We start from the raw sequence: 22,002 nt of genomic DNA, 5'->3' as shown, positions 1-22,002 counted from the left end.
CTTCATTTAATCCCCAAAACAATCCCATGAGATAGCTGTTATCTCCATTTAACTGATGGGAAATTGAGGCTTGGAGAAAATAACTGACCAAAATACAGCTAATAACTGGAGGAGCCATGATTTAAATGCAGAATCAGTCTAAGAAATCACATTTCAGTATCAATACATCTTATTTGAATACTATTATTTATAAAAATTTCATTTCCCCTCTAATATCCTTCAGTTACTTAATTTTGCCAGTTCTTTTCAATATTGTCTCTTTCTTATGATTCTCTCTTCCACCATCTTAAGTCATTGTCTTATAATCTCTTACATGAATCCTAGCAACAGCCCTCTAGATAACCTGCTTTCCATCCAATTTATCTCTTAATTTTGCTGCAGATGAAAACTACTGGATTATATTTCCTAAAGCAGCACTCTGTTAAAAACATCTTCACTTATTCTGTGAGCCCCACCTCAGTGAGAAAAGCTCAAATTCTTAACCTTGCATTTAAAGTCAAGAGCAATTTGGACTCTCAATGTCCTACACACATATTATGACCCACCTGTACTCATTATTTCTCATTCCTCTAACCTCACCTTGTTCTTTTTTACTTCCAAACTTTTTTCTCATACTGTTTCCTCCCCCAACTGAAATCCTACCCACACTTCAAAATCTAACAATTTGCAATAGACCACTAAAGCAATATTAATAGATAATGCTTGTGACACTGGTTTTGGATTTCTTTCTATTAGGACTCAACAAGTACTATACATACTACTATAGGTGTTAAACACAATAGAATGAATAACCAACAAGACAATATTTCATACAAATATGGTATCTAGTCTATGAAAGTTGAAAGGGCTCCAGAAGAGAAAGTAAAATGGCTAAAGAAATTAAGAGCTTTTCTATAAAGGACAGATTTTAAAACTATGATGATTCAATTAGAAAAAAAGAAAGGAAAAAAAAAAGATACTTCTTATAAAGCCTTAATTTCATGTATTACTTCACTAAATCCCTAATAAATAGAGGAAATACTGCTTTATAGACCTTGTATAAAATAAAAGTAAATATTGCCCTGAAGAGGTGATATAGGTCTAAAGTGTAAAGGTTTCAACTAGTGCACTGCAGGTGGGAATGCAAACTGGTGCAGCCACTGTGGAAAACTGTATGGAGGTTCCTCAAAATGTTAAAAATAGAATTTCTCTACCATCTAATAATCGCATGGGTATTTACCCAAAGAATAAAAAAACACTAATTCTAAGGGATACATGCATGCCTATCTTTATAGCAGCATTATTTACAATAGCCAAGATATAGAAGGAGCCCAAGTGTCCATCGATTGATGAACAGATAAAGAAGATATGGTATATGCATATCATAATGGAATATTATTCAGCCATAAAGAAGAATAAAATCTTGCCATCTGAATAACACAGATGGAGCTAGAGTAAATGCTGGGCCTTTGTCATTCAGAGAAAGACAAATACCACATGATTCCACCCATATGTGGAATTTAAGAAACAAAACAAATGAACAAAGGGCAAAACAAAAGAGAAAGACAAAGAAATCAAGAAACACTCAGTTTAACAGTAGAGAACACACTGAGGGCTACCAGAAGGGAGGTGGTGAGGGGATGGGTGAAACAGGTGATGGGGATTAAGGAGCGCAGTTTGTGATAAGCACTGCTGTATGGAGCACTGCTGTACGGGAGTGCTAAATCACTATACCATACACCCGAAGCCAATATAATACTGTATGCTTACTGGAATTAAAAACTTACAAAACTAATAAAGTATAAAGGTTTCAGAAAGGTTTCAGTTTAATTAAAAAAATGGTATCTGCATGAAACATTGTTAAAACTCCTTAATGATCTCTGAAATACAACTGTTATCTTCTAAGGGTATTAGCAAAAGAACTACTAACATGTTCTCCCGCAAAGTATCCCATGATACCCTGATACTAGAAAAAAAGCTATTCTGAAAAAATAGTGTATTAACATCATTGACTAGCTATTAATTTGAAAAAATTTACCCTATCACTATCAGAACCCTAGAGTGTCTACTGATAATTCACAATGATCATTCAATAAACCTATTTCTTTTTTTTTTAAGATTTTATTTATTCATTTGACAGAGATAGAGACAGCCAGCAAGAAAGGGAACACAAGCAGGCAGAGTGGGAGAGGAAGAAGCAGGCTCCCAGCGGAGAAGCCTGATGTGGGGCTCAATCCCAGAATGCCAGGATCATGCCCTGAGCCGAAGGCAGACGCTTAATGACTGAGCCACCCAGGTGCCCCAAACCTCACTATTTCTAAAAATAATTCATATAAACAAGACCAGAAAGTCATTTCTACTTAAAACTTCCAGAATGAAAGTACTGAACATAACCTAAAAACACAAAAGTCAACATAAATTTACAAACAATTGGAATTATTTTCTAAACTTTCATTTAAATTCTAAATTGTGTCCTAGAGACAAATCTTTATACGTTATATGAATATTTAGAGACCAAAGAGAAACTCTTGTTACATTATGATTCTGCACCCATATGCCAATAGTAAAAACATAAGCATAGTATTAGATTCTAAAGGAAACCAACACCTTTTGTCTATGACACCTTTTTTCTATTCATAATGAACGATACAGTATACTAAATCACATAATACCTTACCATAGCACTTTCAACACCTAATTCCTGTTAATTAGTCACACCTTTGGTAGCAGTACTTAAAACTACTATGAAAAGCAGTTAAACGGTTACTATTACAAAGTCACAGTCTTTTTGGTACTTACTAGTGTTGGAGAATTCTGATCTGGCCAAAATGATTCTGGAACAGGCCAATGACCTATAGGAACCCCAGTTTTAGGATTTGGTCTGACATATATGAGTTTGTGACAGCTATGCCAAGGCTGCGATCCAAAAGGTCTTGATATATCTGGCTGCCCATCTGTAGCAAAGAAATTAAGACAAAGAAGGTATGTATCATTAAGAAAAAAAAAACATAAGAAGTTAAATTATATCCACTATTACTTAACATAATAAAAATGTCTGAATACTTCTTCAATTCTGAATTTTCCTGTTTTTTTGAATGGTTCTACTATCATGACTACTTAACATTTAGATTAAAATTCATGAAATAGTAAAGTCTGTAAATTCAGCAGCTGAAAGGCAGTACCACAGTATCCTTTGCTTGCCCATTCAGAATAGGTAAAACCTACTTTATAGTAGATACTTGTTTAAAATGAATGATATGTTTTCCCTATCAGATGATAGGGGCAAACACCCAATCTCTTCATCGTCATACTTGGCTTAGTAAATACTAGGTAAGTATTGCTAAATGAAGACTTCTTTAAAATCATTTTTAACTACAGCATAATTAACTAGAAAAAATTTAATATGCAAATCCAGATATGAGGCATCTACCTTCAATCTAAAATAATTTTAGCAAAATAGCAACTGTCTTCCACAGTTCAGTAAACATTTACTTGGTGCCTAACTCTAAGCCAAATATTAAAATAATTTAAGAATAAATTCCATGTCTAAGATTCAATTAAAGAAAAAGCTTGTTTTTTTAAACCAAACACAGAGACACAATTTATATAAACTTTACCATTTTCTGCTCTTTCCCTATTATCCCCCTCTGAGAGTACCTAGTTTTTTAAATCTTTATGACCTTTCTCTTCTTCCAATTACCCACTCTAGTGGATCGCCTCTGCCAAGTGTCATTAATGCCTTTGTAATTCTTGTTATAAGCTATGTCATACTACACAGAGGATCGCAGATGTAAGCTGTCCATTGGTTCTAGTGTAACCCCTTATAGCCTCTAGCCAATATAAATAGTTCATGATCACAGAATATTAACATAAAGTCAGGTGGGACTTCACTAGAGTTAATAGAATCCAGCTTAATGGCAAAGGCTGGTTCCTCATTTTTGTAACCACACAAACCATTTATTTGTTCCTGACCAGTTTGATCCTTAGAAAAAAATGTAGCTGAATTAAACACCTAGGATTGAACACTCTTGTGAGTTAAGGGACACAGGACAGGCATATATGCTGGAGAGAGGCAAAGCGGCCTTACTAAAAAGGAAATATGAGGCTGCTAATCTGTAAATGCCTAATAACATTTTTGGCTCCTATAAAATTTCAGGCTATGAACAATCAATATAAAAAAGTGATGCTAGTGAACCATCATCAGTTTATCTTCACTTTCCTGTTTAATCTTCCCTCTTTACCAATAGCCGTTTTGTCATATTAATATTTTGGCCTTGTCAATCTTAGAGCCAAATCATAGTTAATTTTTCAGTTCTAGTTCAGTGATAAAGTTTAGAATGTCTATTAGAAAAGTACAATAATACCTTCTACAGGCGAAGGATCTGGTCCTGCTTTTTCGAAGTTTATTACCACCCCACTTTGCACTTTCTGCACCAAGGACTCCAGACACTGATTAAGCATTCTTGGAGAACATACAGAGTATGAGCGGCCTGAGACAAAAAGAAAAAAGTTAGTTGCAGAAATTTCTACCTTTAGCAAGACAGAACCGCAGCTGGGTTTCTGACACTATTAACAAAAGTTCAATGGCAAAGTTTGACTTTATTTCATTACCTTATGGAAAAATGAATAAAAAGTTATTTTCAATCAACCAACAATTCCACTTTATAACAGTAATGTACATTTTTTCTTCTAAATGTAGATATACAGAAAATAGAAATTTGGTTTGAACAAATAATGAAAAAAATCACACTGCATATATACTTATATATGTATATTATATATGTATATTATGTAAAATATGACTTAAAATACATATATAAAATGATCTCCAACTATTACCCAATATAGTTTATCTTTAATACACATACATAACATCTAATAACTACCTTCAAAATCTTACACCTGCCTAACAAAAGTATTATCACTAAGAGTAATGCTAAGCACATGGCAGATACTCAATTATTTAATTGGCCTGCTGGAAATTACTGCATACTTGACATATTTGCACTTTAATATAAATGGTAGCATGTGCTTTTTCTGAATTTCCTTTGGCTTGCATACTCGGGAATTAACCTATCTTAAATGAATTTTCCTTTTGTATGTTTTAATCTATAGGATTTTTAGTACAGAGCATTAAAATGCTAGTGGTTAAGAAAAAATACTAGTGAAAAGATTTCTTAAACAGGGATTTTCCATAAATGTATCTAGACCTGTGCTGTCCCATACTGTAATCACTGGCTACACATGGCTATTGAGAACTTGAAATATGACTAGTCCAAATTGAGATGTATAGTAACTATAAAATATACAACTGATTTTATAATGTTAATACAAAAAAATGTAAACTATTTCAATCATTTTTAAATATCAGTTTCATGTTAAAATATTTTGTACTTACTCACTTAAAATATATTGAAGTTAATTTCACCTTTTTAATGTGACTACTATGATATTTATAAGGACATAAGTAACTTGAATCATATTTCTATCATAGGCGCTGATCCAAACCAATGCTGAGAACCTTCACAACTAAAACAGTCTAATCAAACACCTTACAATGTTATTTGCACAATAAGCTTGATATGGGAAAGTTCTACATTTTTTTTCTGATTCCACCAATTATTTTCAAACACAGCTATATCATTGATATTTGACATATCAAATTACTCAGATCAGTTTTAACCTGACATGTGATTTGTTAAAGGCTACTCAGAAGAGAAAACATTAGGCAGTAGTGGGATTCAAATCGTCAGAGTCTGCTATACTTAGAAAAACAAGTATCAAATAACAAACAACTTACCTGCATACAATAATAGTAGTCATAATCATAAAAATACCTACCAATTACTGTCTACATACCTGGCACTATTTTAATCACTTTATCATATTAATTTATTTAATCCTAGCAACTTATATGGGTTATTTTCTCCATGTTATAAATGAGAAAACTAAAGCATGGAAAAGTTAATTTATCCAAGTCAATACAGTAGTACACCCAAGATGCAGACCTTTACAGGGTATCAGAAACTTTAAGCTGGGTATACTTTGTTCCCTGGAAATCATGATGTTAATTTGAAATCAGTATTCAAAACAGAATGCCTATCTGGAATCACACTTACTTGAAAGAATTGATAAATTAAAATATTTTTTCTGAGTCAAACATATAGAGAAAGCAATACATATAAAGATTGAACATCTTGATACGCAAAGTATTTGGAAGATTATATAAAGGTTGAATTATCTTGTTTCTTGAAATGAAAGCACATTCCCAAGAAGTCATTAAAAAACAAAAATTTTTAAGTGTAAAATTGTGGCAATTCTCTCTGCTCCTCTAACCTGTGTCATCATCAATTAATTGATTAGGAAAATATGAGTATAGAGTTATAATCTTAGTATAAAAAAGAATACAAAGATGCTTTATGAAAATTAAAGAGAAAGTTTTAAACTTGAGTCACTTGGCAAATAATAAAAATCCATTCTTTTTGAAAGTTAAAGAGGAAATAGCAATTTTTGCCATCCTTACAAAGTGTGCCTATATCCTATGTAACATTTCTTTTATTCTCTAGATCAAAAGTCATCCCTTGTAATGTATGACCGTACTGAAGCAGTTTCTACTATCAACGCTTACAAGCACATACCTTCAAATCAAGAAGCTGCCTCACTTACTGTTATGTAGGGTCCACAAAAAAATCAAACTAAATATAGTGAGTCTAAAGGCAGAAGTGGAAAAAAAAATTCCCACAGAAGTCTACTACACCAGCATTTTAGTAAAATGGCAAAGAGGCAAAAAGAATATTTCTAGTAAGTTGGGCAACAATCCTTATAGAGGCTAAGAAAGTTAAATTTATTTACTCTACATGTCTTACAATTCTTATAAAATGCTTTTTATCTTCAAGACTTCCACCATCATTTCTACTAGGCATTTTTTGCTTTGATATTCCCTGCACCTCCTCCAAACTTGCTTCTCCTCAGTGTCCCTATCGCAGTCCATGCCACAGCCATTCACCTCCAGTTATTCAGGCCAAGTGAGTCATCTAAAAATCATCCTTGATTCATTCTGCTTTCACTGCCCTCATCCTCAGTTCTACTCTGCGCCAGACCACCTCTCGCCACTCCCAAATCCAACACTTTAAACCAAAGCGCTATCATCGCTTACTAGCTTCTCTGCCTCTGTTCTTGCTACTTGACAGTATATTCTCATCTAGCACCTGAAGTGATCTTTCAGAAAAAGAAATCAGATGTCACCTACTATAAAAAGCCCTCCAATGGCTTCTCATCACACTTGGAAAATAAAAAATATTTATTATAGCCTAAAAGACTATTCAGTATTTGACCTTTACCTAACTGCTCTAAATCCACCTATTACCCTCTACTCCTCCCTTATGTAAGTTCCAGTCATATCAGCCTTCCTATCACTCAGAAAAAAATAGAGTGTGTTCCTTCCCTTACTATTTTCTTTGCGTAGATCTTTGTATGGTTTATTCCATTATTCAGATCTCTGCTCGTATGGTAAGTAGACTTACTGTGGTGATCATTTCACAATATATACAAGTATCAAATCATTATGCTATCCACCTGAAACTAATATGCTGTAGGTCAGTTCCACCACAATAAAGACTCAGTAAACACAATGTAACAATAATTTTAGAGGGATTAATATTTTTAAGACACAAGTAAGTATGATTAATCCCTATTAAAACAAATGGCTTTAAAACTTCAAGGTTAGAGATGTATAATTTATAAAAGAATGAATGTTGTTTTTTTTATTTCTTTAAACATACATAATAATCTCCAAGGATAAGGAATATATTAAGTCAATTCAAACTAGTATAAGCATATCTTTTAGGTTTATGGTTTTATAAAAAAAGCCACCTCCTCAAAGACCTTCCACTCCAGAGACTGGAGACCTTCCACTCTCTAAAATACTATTATTTTTTCATTTTATGATTTTATCTGTCACATAGTCCAAAAATTAACCTTTGTTTATTGTTCCTGCTATATTCCCAGCATCAAAAACAGTTACATAGAGTGGATACTCATTAATTACCTGATAATAAAAGAAAAATGCTTACAATGACAATTACACAATTTTTTTTAGATTATATATAGAAAACATAACAACATATTAACGATTTTGGCAACACAGGCACATTTCTTTCCAACTTTTCCTTAGTGAACATGAATTACTTTATAATGGGATAAGTAAATGTACACACACTACCCTTATCATTAAGGTAAAAAAATGCACATTAATTGTTAGTAGAGATTATATATTTGGATAGTGCAATACTAGCGGATATTAGCTTTTCTGTTCTTTCTATTTTTCTAGTATTTTATCCTCAAAACTTTCCTTAGAAAATATTCTTTTAAAATAATAAAGAACACATATTATTCAGATCTATGAAAAGGTGAGTGGCATTTGAAGAGCTTCTCATTATTCCTATAGCAAAAGCAAGAAAAGAGGCAAATAAACCACTACATCTGGAGAGATTCGGGATGTGCATTTAGGGAAGCTTCCTAATTTCTTGACCAAAGTTTTTGGGTCACTGAAAGATATTACCAAGGGTGACTTCAGAATCTTCTCCTCTGGAGATGTTCCCTTCCAAGAATAAACAAAATAGCTTTAGTACATTACTGCCCAAAGGCAAGGATATTAACTACTATATGATGTCTCAGGTTCACTGCAGACCCTCTCTGATTATACCACTCCCTTCACTTCACACTCTGAATATTCTTGATCCTAGAAGACAAAAGTTTACTACATACAGTCCATAACTTTATCATAATTCTGAGTTCAAACTAAGTAATATATAATAAAAAATTTCCAAGGCAAGTGTGTAAATTACAGCTTCAAGGACTTCAATCTGTTAATTAAAAGCCTTAGAGCTTAAAAAAACAAAACAAAACAAAACAAAACAGGATTTTAGCAATTGGGTCAGTCCAAGACTGAAAGCTAAAAATTTTCTGAATACAAATGTGAATCTACCCACAGAAACAATGAGGACTGCCACTGAAAAATATCATCCATGCACAAGGAATTGTTAACAGTGAATTTTCAAATTTAGATAGCTTTTTCCCTTTAAAAATGTACGTTACAAACCTTTTTAAAATAAATAAAACTGTGAAGGAATTACAAGAGTTTACCAGAAGGTACTTCTATAAATAGAAACATTTAATAATGTGAAAAGTAACTTCCTAACTTATCTACTTCACTTAACTGTATAGGGTACCCTTTCTGTCTGAGAATTTTAGAAGAAAGGCACCTAAAATATTAATTAAACCTTAGATTTTCCTTTAACTTACATGGCTGGCTGTCACGGAGTCTCAACAGAGCACTGACTCTGTCTAGAGACTAAGGCCATGGGCCCCGACACAGGTGAAATAGTGGTATGCCAGATTTGGATATTTTAGTAGAGCCTTAGGTGAGTACTAAAGTAAATTCCTTAGGTGAAAACTAAAATGCTCCATGAAAGCAAGAATACCATTACCTGTCATATTCATTACTGCAGTCTTAAAGCATAGACCATGCCTGGTACACAGTAGACACTCAATACATATCCGTATGAATTTAACCCATCTGCTGACCAATCCCACATAACAGAAATTCTGAGTCTATTTACTTACTCTCTTTCAAGAGTATCCTTATTGTTCACTTAATGTAGTGACTACCTGAACTAGCTGGATAAGACCTAACTACCTGTTCCTCTAACCTACTATCTAGCTTCCTCTTTGCCCTTACGGAAAATTGCACTTAACCAAGGAACTAATCATTACATGGTTAATGGGATGACTTTCAAAATTCTGTTCATTTTTCAGAGAAAATAATTTTACTGCATTCATGAACCATTGGTAATCTTTACAGATAAGGCATAAGTTTAACAACTTCAAATACCAGCACTTTCTATATGGGTAGAAAAAAATACCATTCATTTCAGATCTGAGAGTCTTAAATCCCATTCAGATCAGATCACAGATGTTCATCAATGTAGTTTTAAAACCATATATGTTTACTAATTCCTAACATTAACTTGTTGAACAAAAACAAACATGGAGTTTTTGAAATGTACATTTTAAAACATTCAGATAAAATAAACTCTGCCTTAAGTCACTGAATTACTGCCAGCAAAGAAACTTACCGCCTGTCACTTCACACATTGGTGTGATCGCAGAGTCATCTAAAGGCACACCTGTCAACTGTTCTGATTCTACTGACATGGTGCCAGGCAACCGCAACACTAGTGCAAAGAGTCTCTGATCCCAGCGAAAAGGTTCCTTGGTCAATTCACTTCCAGGCAAAGGAGAATTAAGAGGTAAATGGAGCTGAAAATAAGGGGGGAAAAATAAGATTCCACATGCTGTTTTTCCCAAAAGGCCACATTAATTATACATATATTAAAACTATACATCATCAGTCTCCTATCACTCAAAAAACAAAGCTTATAAAGATACGGCTAAAATAAGCACCTGAGAGGTTGTTACTTCAATTTTCTTAAGCTTTTACTCTAAAGACCTCAATTGAAAAACATCTATTACCGTAATGCTTTTTAGGTTTCCATTCAACTAACCACCGGGTGCTGGACTGCTTCCAAATAAATCATTTCATTTAATCATTAAAACAAGCCTATAATAAATATCTTATTATTCCTATTTTCTAGATTAAAAAATGTCTCAGAGAGAATAAGTGACTTGGCCTCGTGTCCAAATCAGTACTTTTTCTATTACACCAACAGCAGCCTCAAACATCTCCAGTTAACAATTTTAATTAGGCTTCATTTTTTGACAAAACATATATTCCCAAAGCATCTGCATAAAAGTAAATTTTGTTACTCTAATTACATATTAAATATATTAAAGATAATGATTCTTACCACATCTGAGTAAAGGTAGAGGGCTTTTTATTTTTCCATGTTTTTTAACAGACGTCTTTCCCCAACCCCATCAAACCTGCTAAATTAGAATCTTGGAGTCTTAAGAATCTTAGAAGACTGAAGTGATTCTAATGGGCACCTCTGCACCAAACGAGTAATAGAGGACCAAGAGAATCCACCAACGAATCTTAGCATAACTAAATGGGGCCGACCAGAAAGAATGTGTACAAAGAAGTGATGCAATAGCAGGTGCACAGCACTGAAAGGAAAGAAAAGGGGAAAGGGAAGGAAAGGTTGAACTGAACCTCATCAACCCTTTCGTTCTAGCTGCCAGTTTACAGGATCTACTGGGGACCCAGGATCAAGTTAAATACCACCACAAGAAGCAGTAAGTCAAATCCAGCAAGTGGGACATCCTACAGGACAGATGACCTGGCTTCTCCAATACATCGGTGGCATGAAAAGGCAAAGAGCGGGGAGTGGGGAGGGTTGACGGAACATTACAGAATAAGAGACAAAGGAATCAAAAGCAAAGATTTTTTGAGAAAACTGAGAAAAGATGGAATAGGCGTTACTGGAATTATTCATATTTTAAGTGTGATAATGACATGGTGCCCAGGCAAACAAAAATCTTCATCACTTGTATAATTCTTAAAAATAAAGCCCAGGATTACCATACTTGGGGGATTTATTTAGCGTTTTCTCTAAAATACAGAAAATACTTTAAAATCACCAATTCCAAATTAACTGTCAAAGTTTATACTGCTTTGGTCATACAGCAAACATAATTGTATTGCTTCTGGCCTTTCTACTTCTCACCTCAAAGATTTCTGCACTTGATAAATTAGGGATTGAACTTAAGACTCAAGTTTCTTCATGAGTTACATTAAACCATTAAAAAAACAAAACAAAACAAAACAAAAACCAGATTCTATTCTCAGAAGAGAATTCCTAGTGAAGCTCTGCTAAACTGGCACCTCTCCAAAAGATTCATGCCAAGAGAGTATGCTGCAAGATCAAAATCAGCCAAGGTTTTGTGATCATGGCCAGGAGTCATGAGCTTTTCCTCTGGCACTGATCCTACTCAAGGCAGAAGTCAGAGGCAGTAAGGACAGAATGTTGAAGAAATCTGGGCCAGGATGTTCTGTGAGGAAGGTTCTCTAACCTCATAGGCTCCGTGACACTTGGAAAACAGCTCAGGAACTCCAAGCCCTTGCTAACATTACCACACCCTGCCAGAAGATAAAGAGGAAAACACTATTTCCATCATCTCCTTTACTCCAGACCAGCCACCTCCATACCTGGGGGGGACAACTACCAAGTGTTCGGTCATTTTCTAAGATCACAAAAACATCGAAGCACAAGTAGCACTGGAGGAAGAGGGTTCTGAACTGTTAAAATAGTTACTGTGGGATATAATCAACACATGGAACCGTCTCAAGAATCCACTGGACAACAGCACTGCACAGACCTCATATATAAGCAGTGGATAGGACAATGACAGACCCCAAACTGTATACACATACACACACAACTAATCAGATAATAATCTCGCTCTATTCTCCACCCTCACAGACAGACAGACACACACACACACACACACACACACACACACACACAAATCAGATAATGATAAGCATCTACAAGGGAGACACACAACAGAATAACTGGCCTTTGTGGAATGCCAGATCTGGAAAGTATTTCAAGTAAAATAAACAAAACAACCAAGAATGGTTACAAGCATATTTTATACATAGTTATATCATTTTTATAAACTTGTCAAATTTTTATTTTTCTATTTATCATTTCCCCTTCCCCATATCATTACTACCCCCCTCATCAACAGGGCAGGAAAAAAAAAAATCCCCTATAGCTGAAATGTGCTAGTAATACTGGAAGAAGCAATGGTAGGCAAACAAGGACAGGAAAAAGACAAAGAGCCAGAAGGAAAAATATTCTTAAGAATGTTCAATTACTCCAAATCTAAAGGCTACAACTGAAATTCTAGCAGTGTGTTAAAAATCACACAAATGGAGGTCTTTCTGAATATATGGACTTTGAGAATCAAGGCAAATTGCACATAAATCGAGAAATAGAATATAAAATTAAACACAAGAAAAATGTGCAAAAATACAAACAGGTAATTCCCAATAGTGAAAAATGGGGAAAAAAATACCTAAGAAAATCCATATGGCCAGACAATACAAATAAAAATATCAGGGATATATCATTTTGCACCCATCACATTAGCAAAATTTCCAGGGCTGACAGAAGTGATGGCAAGTGTATATGGATATGTGTGTGTGTGTGTGTGTGTGTGTGTGTGTGTGTGTATCAATGGAAAATTTCCACCACTCTTACATATAATCATTTCAGAAAACAATTTGATAATATCTGATAAGCTGAAGATTAGCATACACTAGGACCCAGCAATGCCATCTCTAGTTATACATCTTAAAGAAACTCTCATATATGTTTACAAGAAACCGTGTAAAAGAATACTGTCTACAGCACTATTTGAAACAGGAAACGGGAAACAACCTAGAAGTCCAATGAGGGAATCAATAAACTGTGGTCTGTTTATAAATCAGAGTTGAAATGAATAAACTTAATCTCTAAGATCTAACATGGATAGGTCTCAAAACAGTATTTTTTTAATATAAAATATATACAATTCATGCATGCACACATAAAAGAACGTAAATCATGAATGCACAGCTTGATGAATTTTCACAAGATGAATGTCCTTGTGTAATTAGCATTTTTATCAAGAAACAGAAACTTACTAATTTATGCCCTTCCACTCATTATCCCTTTTCAACTGATCAGTTTTCCTTGATTTTGAATTTTATATAAATGGAATTATAGGATATGGTCTCTTCGGCTTATGGCTTCTTCCATTCAATATTATTGGGTTGAGATTCACACTGTTGCGTATTTAAGTGTAGATCATTCATTCCCATTGCCATACAGCACGTGAGTATAAAAGACGGGGCGGGGGGTGGGGAGAAGAACAAAGGAATAGAGAAAGAATATGTACTGGAGTTTATTTTTTTGTTGATAAGCATTTGGGTTCTTTCTAGTTTCTTAACACTTTTTTTCTTCCATGGTTAGTACTTTCTGTGCCTTCAAAGATCATGAAAATTTCTTCTTTTTCTTTTAAAAGTTTTATTATTTTACCATTTACATTTAAACCTGAATTGGGTTTGTTCTATGAGCTAGAAGTAGAGGTAGATTTTTTCTCAAATGGATACCCAGTTGACATACTATTGAAAAAAAATCCTTTCTCCACTGTTCTAGAATTATCACCTTTTTTCTTATATTGGGGGACTCTACAAGTGTGAGCCTATTTGTGAATCAAAACAGTATCAGATGAAAAGAAAACAAGATGCAAAATGACACACACAGAAAAGCACCTGTATGCACTGTTAAACAATTACTTACTCTAGTTTTATATATGTGTAACATGTACATGCAGTAAAAGTAAGATAAATGAACTAAAAAGCTACAGACCAAATTCATGATGGGGTGGGGTGGGGTGGGGAAGAGGGAAGAAAGTTAACACTGAGTAGGGGAAAAAAGGAAACTATAGCTTAACAATCTGCAGTGTTGTTTCATTTACTAAATTTTTTAAAAATCTACAACAAAAAAGAACAAAACTTGGCAAATATGTAGAAATTTTGTATCATTTATTCTTATCCAGAATATCTGAATACATTAATATGAAGATAACTGTCAAAAGCAAATAAAGTGTTCAATCAAGTAGTTAACTATTATGTTTTATACAAAATCAAAGACAAGAAAACTTCATACATGCCTCAGCTTAATTGTAGATTAGATTATAATCACAAATCCTAAAGGTCCCACATTTTTAAGGACTCCAACAAAGAGTTCTCCTTGATTAGCTATTAAAATATATTGCAAGAGGGCAGAATATGCCCTGAAAATTACGCATGCTTCTTTCAGTCATCATTTTTTATTCACCTACCAAATATTATGAATGTTTAGATCCTGGATATTTAAAGATGCATAATAAAATGTGGTCCCACCACTCAAAGAGTTCAGAGGAAAGGGATCATGTTCCTAAAGGAATTTTTTTTAGAGGTGTGTTGGAGGATAAGCTAACAAGAAAACCACAATACTGGCTATGAAGATATTTATTGGCTTATTTCTGAACACTTGGCTGGAAAATAGTTTTATAAAACTTAATTGCAAGAGACTTTAGATAAGAGTATTCAAAGTTAAGTATCTAAACTGATGATGCTAAAAAAATTAGTCATTAACAACAACACTTATATAGTAGTTACTACTATAAGGCAGACATTGTTCTAAACCATATATATGTATATATATGGTTCATATATGTATTACATACATGTTTTAATTCATTATATATATATTCATTATATATATATATATATATATATAAAAATTCATTTAACCCACAGAAATAAACAAATGAGACAAGCACCATACAATTCCTATTTACAAATGATAAAAACAGAGGCACAAAGAATTCCAATAACTTTCTGGAAAGTACATGGTAAATAGTAAGGAGAAAGAATTCAAACCCAGCTGGTCTAGCCCTTGATTCTGTGCTCTTAACCACTTCATTATACTGCCTAACCACTACTGAAACCATCATCTACATTTTAAAAAATCAAGTGTTGAGATAACCATATAAAAAAACAAATTTATTAAATGGAAAAAAGAAAACTTTAATTATGAAAATAACTACTTTCAGAAAAAAATTTTAAATCATCCCTTTAAAAATCTAATCATTTTAACCCACTAATTAGTATATTTTATAAATAATTTAATTATTTTATAAAACATCCTATGCTTTCCCCCTAGTTACTCCTTTATCCAGTGTAAAGAGGCAGTAATATATTTTCTCCCTCCTGCTGTTCTCTAGCAATTCCCAAGTACCTGAGTAATAACAACAATAAAAATAAGCATGAATAATAGCTAGGATATTGAACACTTACTATGTGCCAAGCACAATTCTATGAGCTTTTCATATATTTAATAACAAACCAACAGGATAGGTACTATTACTCTCCCCGTTTTAGAGATAGGTTGTATGTAACATAAGATTCCATGTCAGAAGACATGCGTTTGAAGGATACAAACTCAAATAATCCCTGCTCTATAATCAAGTTTAGACCATGTAAGGACTGCAAATTTTAAGAACTGGCTAAATCATATGCAATTCAATAATACAATAATTTTCCCATAATCATGACATTATTGGTCTTTATTAGGGTCTTCATACTATACTTGGCAAAACTTCAGTCTAATGGACTTATTAATAAGCAAATTATTGTTTATACTAACAAACTTTTATTTTTACTTGTATACAATTCAAGTTTTCTATATTATTTAATTTTATTGTATTTTAAAAGATTTTATTTATTTTAGAGAGAAGAGAGTGAACAGGGGGAGAAGCAGAGGGAGAGGGATAGGGAGATAATCTCCAGCAGACTCCACACTAAGCGCAGAGTCTGACTCGGGACTTGATCCCACCACCCCAAGATTCACGACCTAAGCTGAACTCAAGAGTCGGAGGCTCAACCAACTGAGCCACCCAGGCGCCCCTCTATATTATTTTAAATGATTGATTTCATTGATATCACCATTCCAGACTTTTTATGTAATTATCTTGATAGTTGACAGAAAAGGAAACGTAACTCCAACTTACATTTAGGAGAACTGTCCTATTTTTCCTTCTTTCCTTTGGAGTTCTATCTTACTGCCTTTTCACCTTTGAGTCTTTCCTGAACTTCTTATTAAAAAAGAATAAAATTTATTTCTCTATAAGTATAAAAAGTAAAGGGCAGATTAGGTAGGTGACAACCTATCATTAGGCTTGCTCAAACTTTATGTTATAAAAGTGCAATTTCTCCTTCATTGAACCACTTTGTTTTGTTTTGTTTTTTTAAGATTTTATTTATTTATTTGACAGAGATAGAGACAGCCAGCGAGAGAGGGTACACAAGCAGGGGGAGTGGGAGAGGAAGAAGCAGGTTCATAGCAGAGGAGCCTGACGTGGGGCTCGATCCCATAACGCCGGGATCACGCCCTGAGCCGAAGGCAGACGCTTAACCGCTGTGCCACCCAGGCGCCCCTGAACTATTTTGTTTTTGATTAAGGTTCAAATCCTAATTATTTGTGACTGGGTTAAGAATGGACTAAGGCTCAACTTAAATTTTAATTATTCTGTTATTCACTGAGCACCTACTAAAGCATGGCATTATGTCAAGATTTAGTAAGGACTATATCAAGCCAAATAATATGTGAGATGTTCTAGCTAGCTCACTTTAAGAGAAACTGTATTATAAAACCTTAGATAACCAGAATCCTTACACATTACTACTTATTTTTTTAGACCTGCAGATGTAAAAAATAAAAGTCAGCGAACAGTAAAAAAAAAAAAAAGAAAAAGACATAAATTTATTTTTAAAACATCTTTAATTCAGGAACCCAGCAGATTTCTCCTGGTACACAACCTAACTGGCTCCTGGATGATGGCCACCAGAGCCAACCATGAGGGTCAAGACTAACTGATCTGTACCAACACTCAGGAGGTTTCCCTTGTACTTGGATGTTCTGCCAACTGGCTCTGTTACAGAAGTAATTCAAATAGTAAGTCCTTTAATAATCGTACTTCACACCTAATGTTTTAATGAACTATTTACCTGGCACCTATTTACCTATCCCCCCAGTTTGAGAGTGGGCAGGGAGAAGGATCTTATTCTTTTCTGTGCCCCACCCTCCACCACAGTCGTTGTCAAATGAAATAAATGAGGTCCTTCCCATTTCCACAGCCGAAGAAAAGGACTAGAGTAAGAGGGGCAGAGTGGGAGCTGCACGCAGAACACAAGCACCTCTCAGTCCTGCCGCTAGACCTGCACTCCCTTCCGCCCCAACACACATACAGATGTGGATGCAAACACACAAACGCGGATTCTATGGTAATGTTTGTGGTGGGTCACAAACCCAGGTAGTCTTATCTTCGAGAGCTGGGAGGATTACTCTCTCACTAGGTATGTACTTAATCTCTATGAGAGCTGCAAAACCTGACACCTAGAGTAAGGGGGTGGAGAAACAACCATTCTGTATGTTGAAGCAGTAACAAGTACTTCAGCCTAGCTCAGTGTGTGATATTCATAATGAGAATTTACATATATGTGGACATACTCCCACTGAGGCCTACACAGAGTATAACTCCCAAATTCTTGCCTTATTCAGAGATACAAAGAATATGATCATATATTACTTCTCGCAAAAATTTTTTATCTCACACACCTAACCATCACTTTTCTTTATAGTTAATACACTGGCCTAGTACCAATGAACTTGGCACAGTATCAGAGAAGTACTTTGGTCATTATTAGTCTATAATTTTTAATTGTTAGCATGTGAGGACTTTTTAAAAAAATAAGAATGAAAATCACAGATCAAGCTACAACTAGGGAACTATTTAATGAAAGGCAACAGATTAAGACACTGTAATTTTCTACCTTCAAGAACACGTAAATAAATAACTGTAATATGTTTTGATATGTACAAAGTAACAGTATGTATGAGTACAAAAGGAGTAAGTGATTATCTGGGAGATGAACCAGGGAAGGCTCACAGAAAAGCAGCACCTGGGTAAGTTAGGAGAATGAAAAGTTGACTAAGAATCTGAATCTTCTGTAGATTGGAGGGTGGCGTGTGCAGAGTGAAGATCATGATCAAAAATATAGGCGGGAAGACACAACAAACAAATACTAGGATGAAAAGCTAAATTAAAACTCAAAGCTGCTGGAGAGTAAAGTACAAAGAAGGAGAGAAACTGAAGATTTTAAGAAAGCCTTGAAGAATGGGTAAGGTTTTAGGGGCACCTGGGTGGCTCAGTCGGTTAAGCATCAGATCCTTCATTTTGGCTCAGGTCATGATCTCAGGGTCATGAGAGAGACTGGGCCCCACTTTGGGATCTGCGCTCAGTGGGGAGTCTGCCTCCCCTCTCCTTTTCCCTCTGCCCCCTCCCTGCTCATGCACTCCCTCCCTCTCCCTCTCTCTCTCAAATAAATAAATAAATCTTAAAAAAAAAAGAAGAAGAATGGGTAAGGTTTTAATATGGGGGCAATAGAGGGACAACATTCAGGGAAAGGGAGTATATAAGGAGAAAAAAGAAGAAGTGTTCAGGAAATTAGTGACCTATTTTGGGTCAAGTTTAGAGAAAATACAAAAGAATGATAAGGAATTTTCTCTTCACCTACTAGTCATTCCCTAGTCTTTTCAGTTCACTAAAACAATCCCCACACGAAGTCACCCATGATCTTTTTCTGGTCATTGTGGTAAATGACAAGCATGGAAAAGTGTTCCAGGCCGAAGTCTTTCATAGGCCTCACAACTTCATTATCACCCCCGTTGGAGCCAGCCACCTCGTGAAGAAGCTTGAACTAGACAACCACTGACTGATGAGATATCATATGGAGACAGAAGCCACAGGGACAAGCAGCAAAGTGCCCGGGCAACAGTAAGCACCAAAGCCCCAGACTTATAAAAAAGGCCATCTTCAATGTTCCAGGCCCAGTTAGGCACCCAGCTGAATGAAGTCAACCCACAGAATCTTGAGAAATAATAAACCAGTTTCAAGCCTCTAAGATTTATGATGATGTGTTACACAGAAACAGATAATGGTGCCATTAAATCTAGTGGAAATTTTCACAGATAGCTTCCCAGGAGTACTCAAAACTATTTACCACTCTTTAGAAAGACACTCCTCCTTTAGCTTTCACACTGGAAAATTCTATGGTTTATCCTCCTCTTCTCTGGCTGCTCTGTGTTCTACCCTTACCCATAATCCAGACTTACCTTCAATACCATTAACTGCTACAGATCCTCAAGGCTTAGTTTTAATCTTTGGCCAATTTATATTCTAAACCCTCAACCCCTGCCCACAGCTTCATTTACTATTTATACTCAGATAATATTAAACATTTCCAGCTTAGATCTCTCTTCTGAGCACCAAATATTCTTCTGCCTACTTGACATTTCCCTTGAATGGCTCAAAGGTACCTTAAACTCAACATTCAAAACTGAAGTCATGATTTTCCTCCACCCAAAATGATACTCTTTCAACATTTCCTAGCTCAGTGAATGGTATATCATACTCTCTCTCCAGTACTGCAAGAAGCTATGTCCCTCTTCCTTATTACAACCCCAAATGTAATATAATGTATGTCAGCAAATTTGGTTGATTTAACCTTACAAATATCTCTTAAAATGACTACTTCTATCTCTTCTACCATCAAGAAGCTCCTTGGCCAAGCTACTGGCAGAACTAATACAATAATCCATTTGTCTCCCCCCCCCCACTCAATACCTCCAAATAAAACCCTTGGATAACCTCCTATTGCTTTTATATTAATAATAATATTATTTGGCATTGCTTCAAGTCCCTTATGTGGTCAAGCACAACATTCTTTTCCATTTTATACAATGATCCCTTTTCTTTTATGCACTAAGTCACATTAGCTTTTTTCTAGTCTTGTTCTCAAAGGATATACCCTTTGGGGGGGCACCTGGGTGACCCAGTTGAGGTTAAGTGTCTGCTTTCTGCTCAGGTCATGATCTCGGGGTCCTGGGATAGAGCCCCACATCCAGGCTCCCGGCTCAGCGGGGAGACTGCTTCTCCCTCTCCCCCTGCCCTCCCCCTGCTTGTGCACTTTCTCTCTGTCAAATAAATAAATAAAATCTTTAAAAAAAAATACTCCTTTTGGAAAAAGAGTCTTTGCACAGTCCCTCCACCTGATATGGTCATCTTTTCCGCTTTTTGTGTAGTAAATCTTACTCATTTCTTCAGATCTTAGCTTTCCCTGACCTCCTTGACTACAACGAGTATGCCCTTATTATTGTAAGCTCTTATAGCACATATTCCTCCTTCTACAGGATATATGGTAATTGTAATTTTACTTTTATCTATGTGATATTTTTATTAATGTTTGTCTTCTCAACTAGGCCAATGACAGCAGAGCTTCTGTTTGTTTTTACTCACCATCTGAACATCAGAGCTTAGCAGAGTGTCTGGTTCACAGAAGAAACTCAATAAATACGGCTGAATGAATAAATGATGTATGATAAATAAGGTGATTAGCTAAGTTGTGAAGGGCGCAAAGGAACCTATTAAACGATGGAAAGCAATGAACATTTTTTACAGAATAACACACTCAAGTGGTGTGCTCTAGAATCATTACTGCTATGGTAGGACAGGCTGAAAAAAACCAAGACAACTTAAGGAGCTAATGTAACAGTGTAAGAAAAGCACTACGGTGACTGATGGCAAAAGGAATAGGAATGAGAGGAAGAAAAAGGTTAATGAAAGCAAAAAGCAAGGGACTGATACGAAAAACAATTATAGACAAAAAAATATAGAATATGCCATGTCCAAGGCCCTGACACTTACTTTCTCCACCTCTACTATTAGAGTGACCATACAACATGCTCAAAATGATTACTGAGTACTTAATATCTGAAGCATAATTTTTTGTAAACTACAAAACTAAGTTTCAAATACACACAACCGGAAAGTATCTTTCTCAAAAGATGTACAATAACGTGTAACTACTCACAATTGTTAATAATATCTCAAAGTATAAAGAATCTAACATTAAAACTGTAATAAATTATTAAGTATTAGGTCAGAAGTTTAATTTAAGGCATGTTGATAAAGAAAATTTAAAAATAAAAAACAGCGGGACGCCTGGGTGGCTCAATCTGGTTAAGCATCTCCCTTCTGCTCAGGTCACGATCTCAGGGTCCTGGGATAAAGTCCTGCATTGGGCTCCTTGCTCAGTGGGAAGTCTGCTTCTCCCTCTGCCTGCAGCTTCCCTTGCCTGTGCTCTCTCTCTGACAAATAAATAAATAAAAATTAAATTAACAATAAAAAAATAGTAAGAGCTTTCTCAATCATTTTGAGAGCTATGATTTTCTAGGTAACTGAGAACACTTCCCACTTCATGTATGAAAACTTATCAAAAAACTTCCTACAGCATGTTATATATGTTCCTATCTTCTGGAAACAGAATGTACCCCCTAAAAACAACAATAAGCTTTTCTTGATAATTCCAAGAAGCAGAAAAGACAAAGCTTAAAGACCTCTTGT

General features: G+C 35.0%; 1 protein-coding gene across 2 annotated transcripts in view; it reads right to left on the bottom strand.

Moving 5' to 3' along the window:
• The window catches only part of INTS6 (integrator complex subunit 6), an 88,096-nt gene that overhangs the window by 21,992 nt on the left and 44,102 nt on the right, over window positions 1-22,002 (bottom strand). For both annotated transcript variants that reach the window (XM_011222991.3, XM_019798006.2), the window contains 3 exons: window positions 10,116-10,299; window positions 4,344-4,469; window positions 2,779-2,933 (listed from right to left, as the gene is read on the bottom strand). In XM_011222991.3, coding sequence (XP_011221293.1) covers window positions 2,779-2,933; window positions 4,344-4,469; window positions 10,116-10,299 — 465 coding nt within the window. The remainder of the gene's footprint in view (window positions 1-2,778; window positions 2,934-4,343; window positions 4,470-10,115; window positions 10,300-22,002) is intronic.

Source organism: Ailuropoda melanoleuca, chromosome 7, assembly GCF_002007445.2.
Source record: "Ailuropoda melanoleuca isolate Jingjing chromosome 7, ASM200744v2, whole genome shotgun sequence".
NCBI classification, from domain to species: domain Eukaryota; kingdom Metazoa; phylum Chordata; class Mammalia; order Carnivora; family Ursidae; genus Ailuropoda; species Ailuropoda melanoleuca.
The sequence above is the reverse complement of the archived record's forward strand: the minus strand, read 5'-3'. Positions and strand labels throughout refer to the sequence as shown.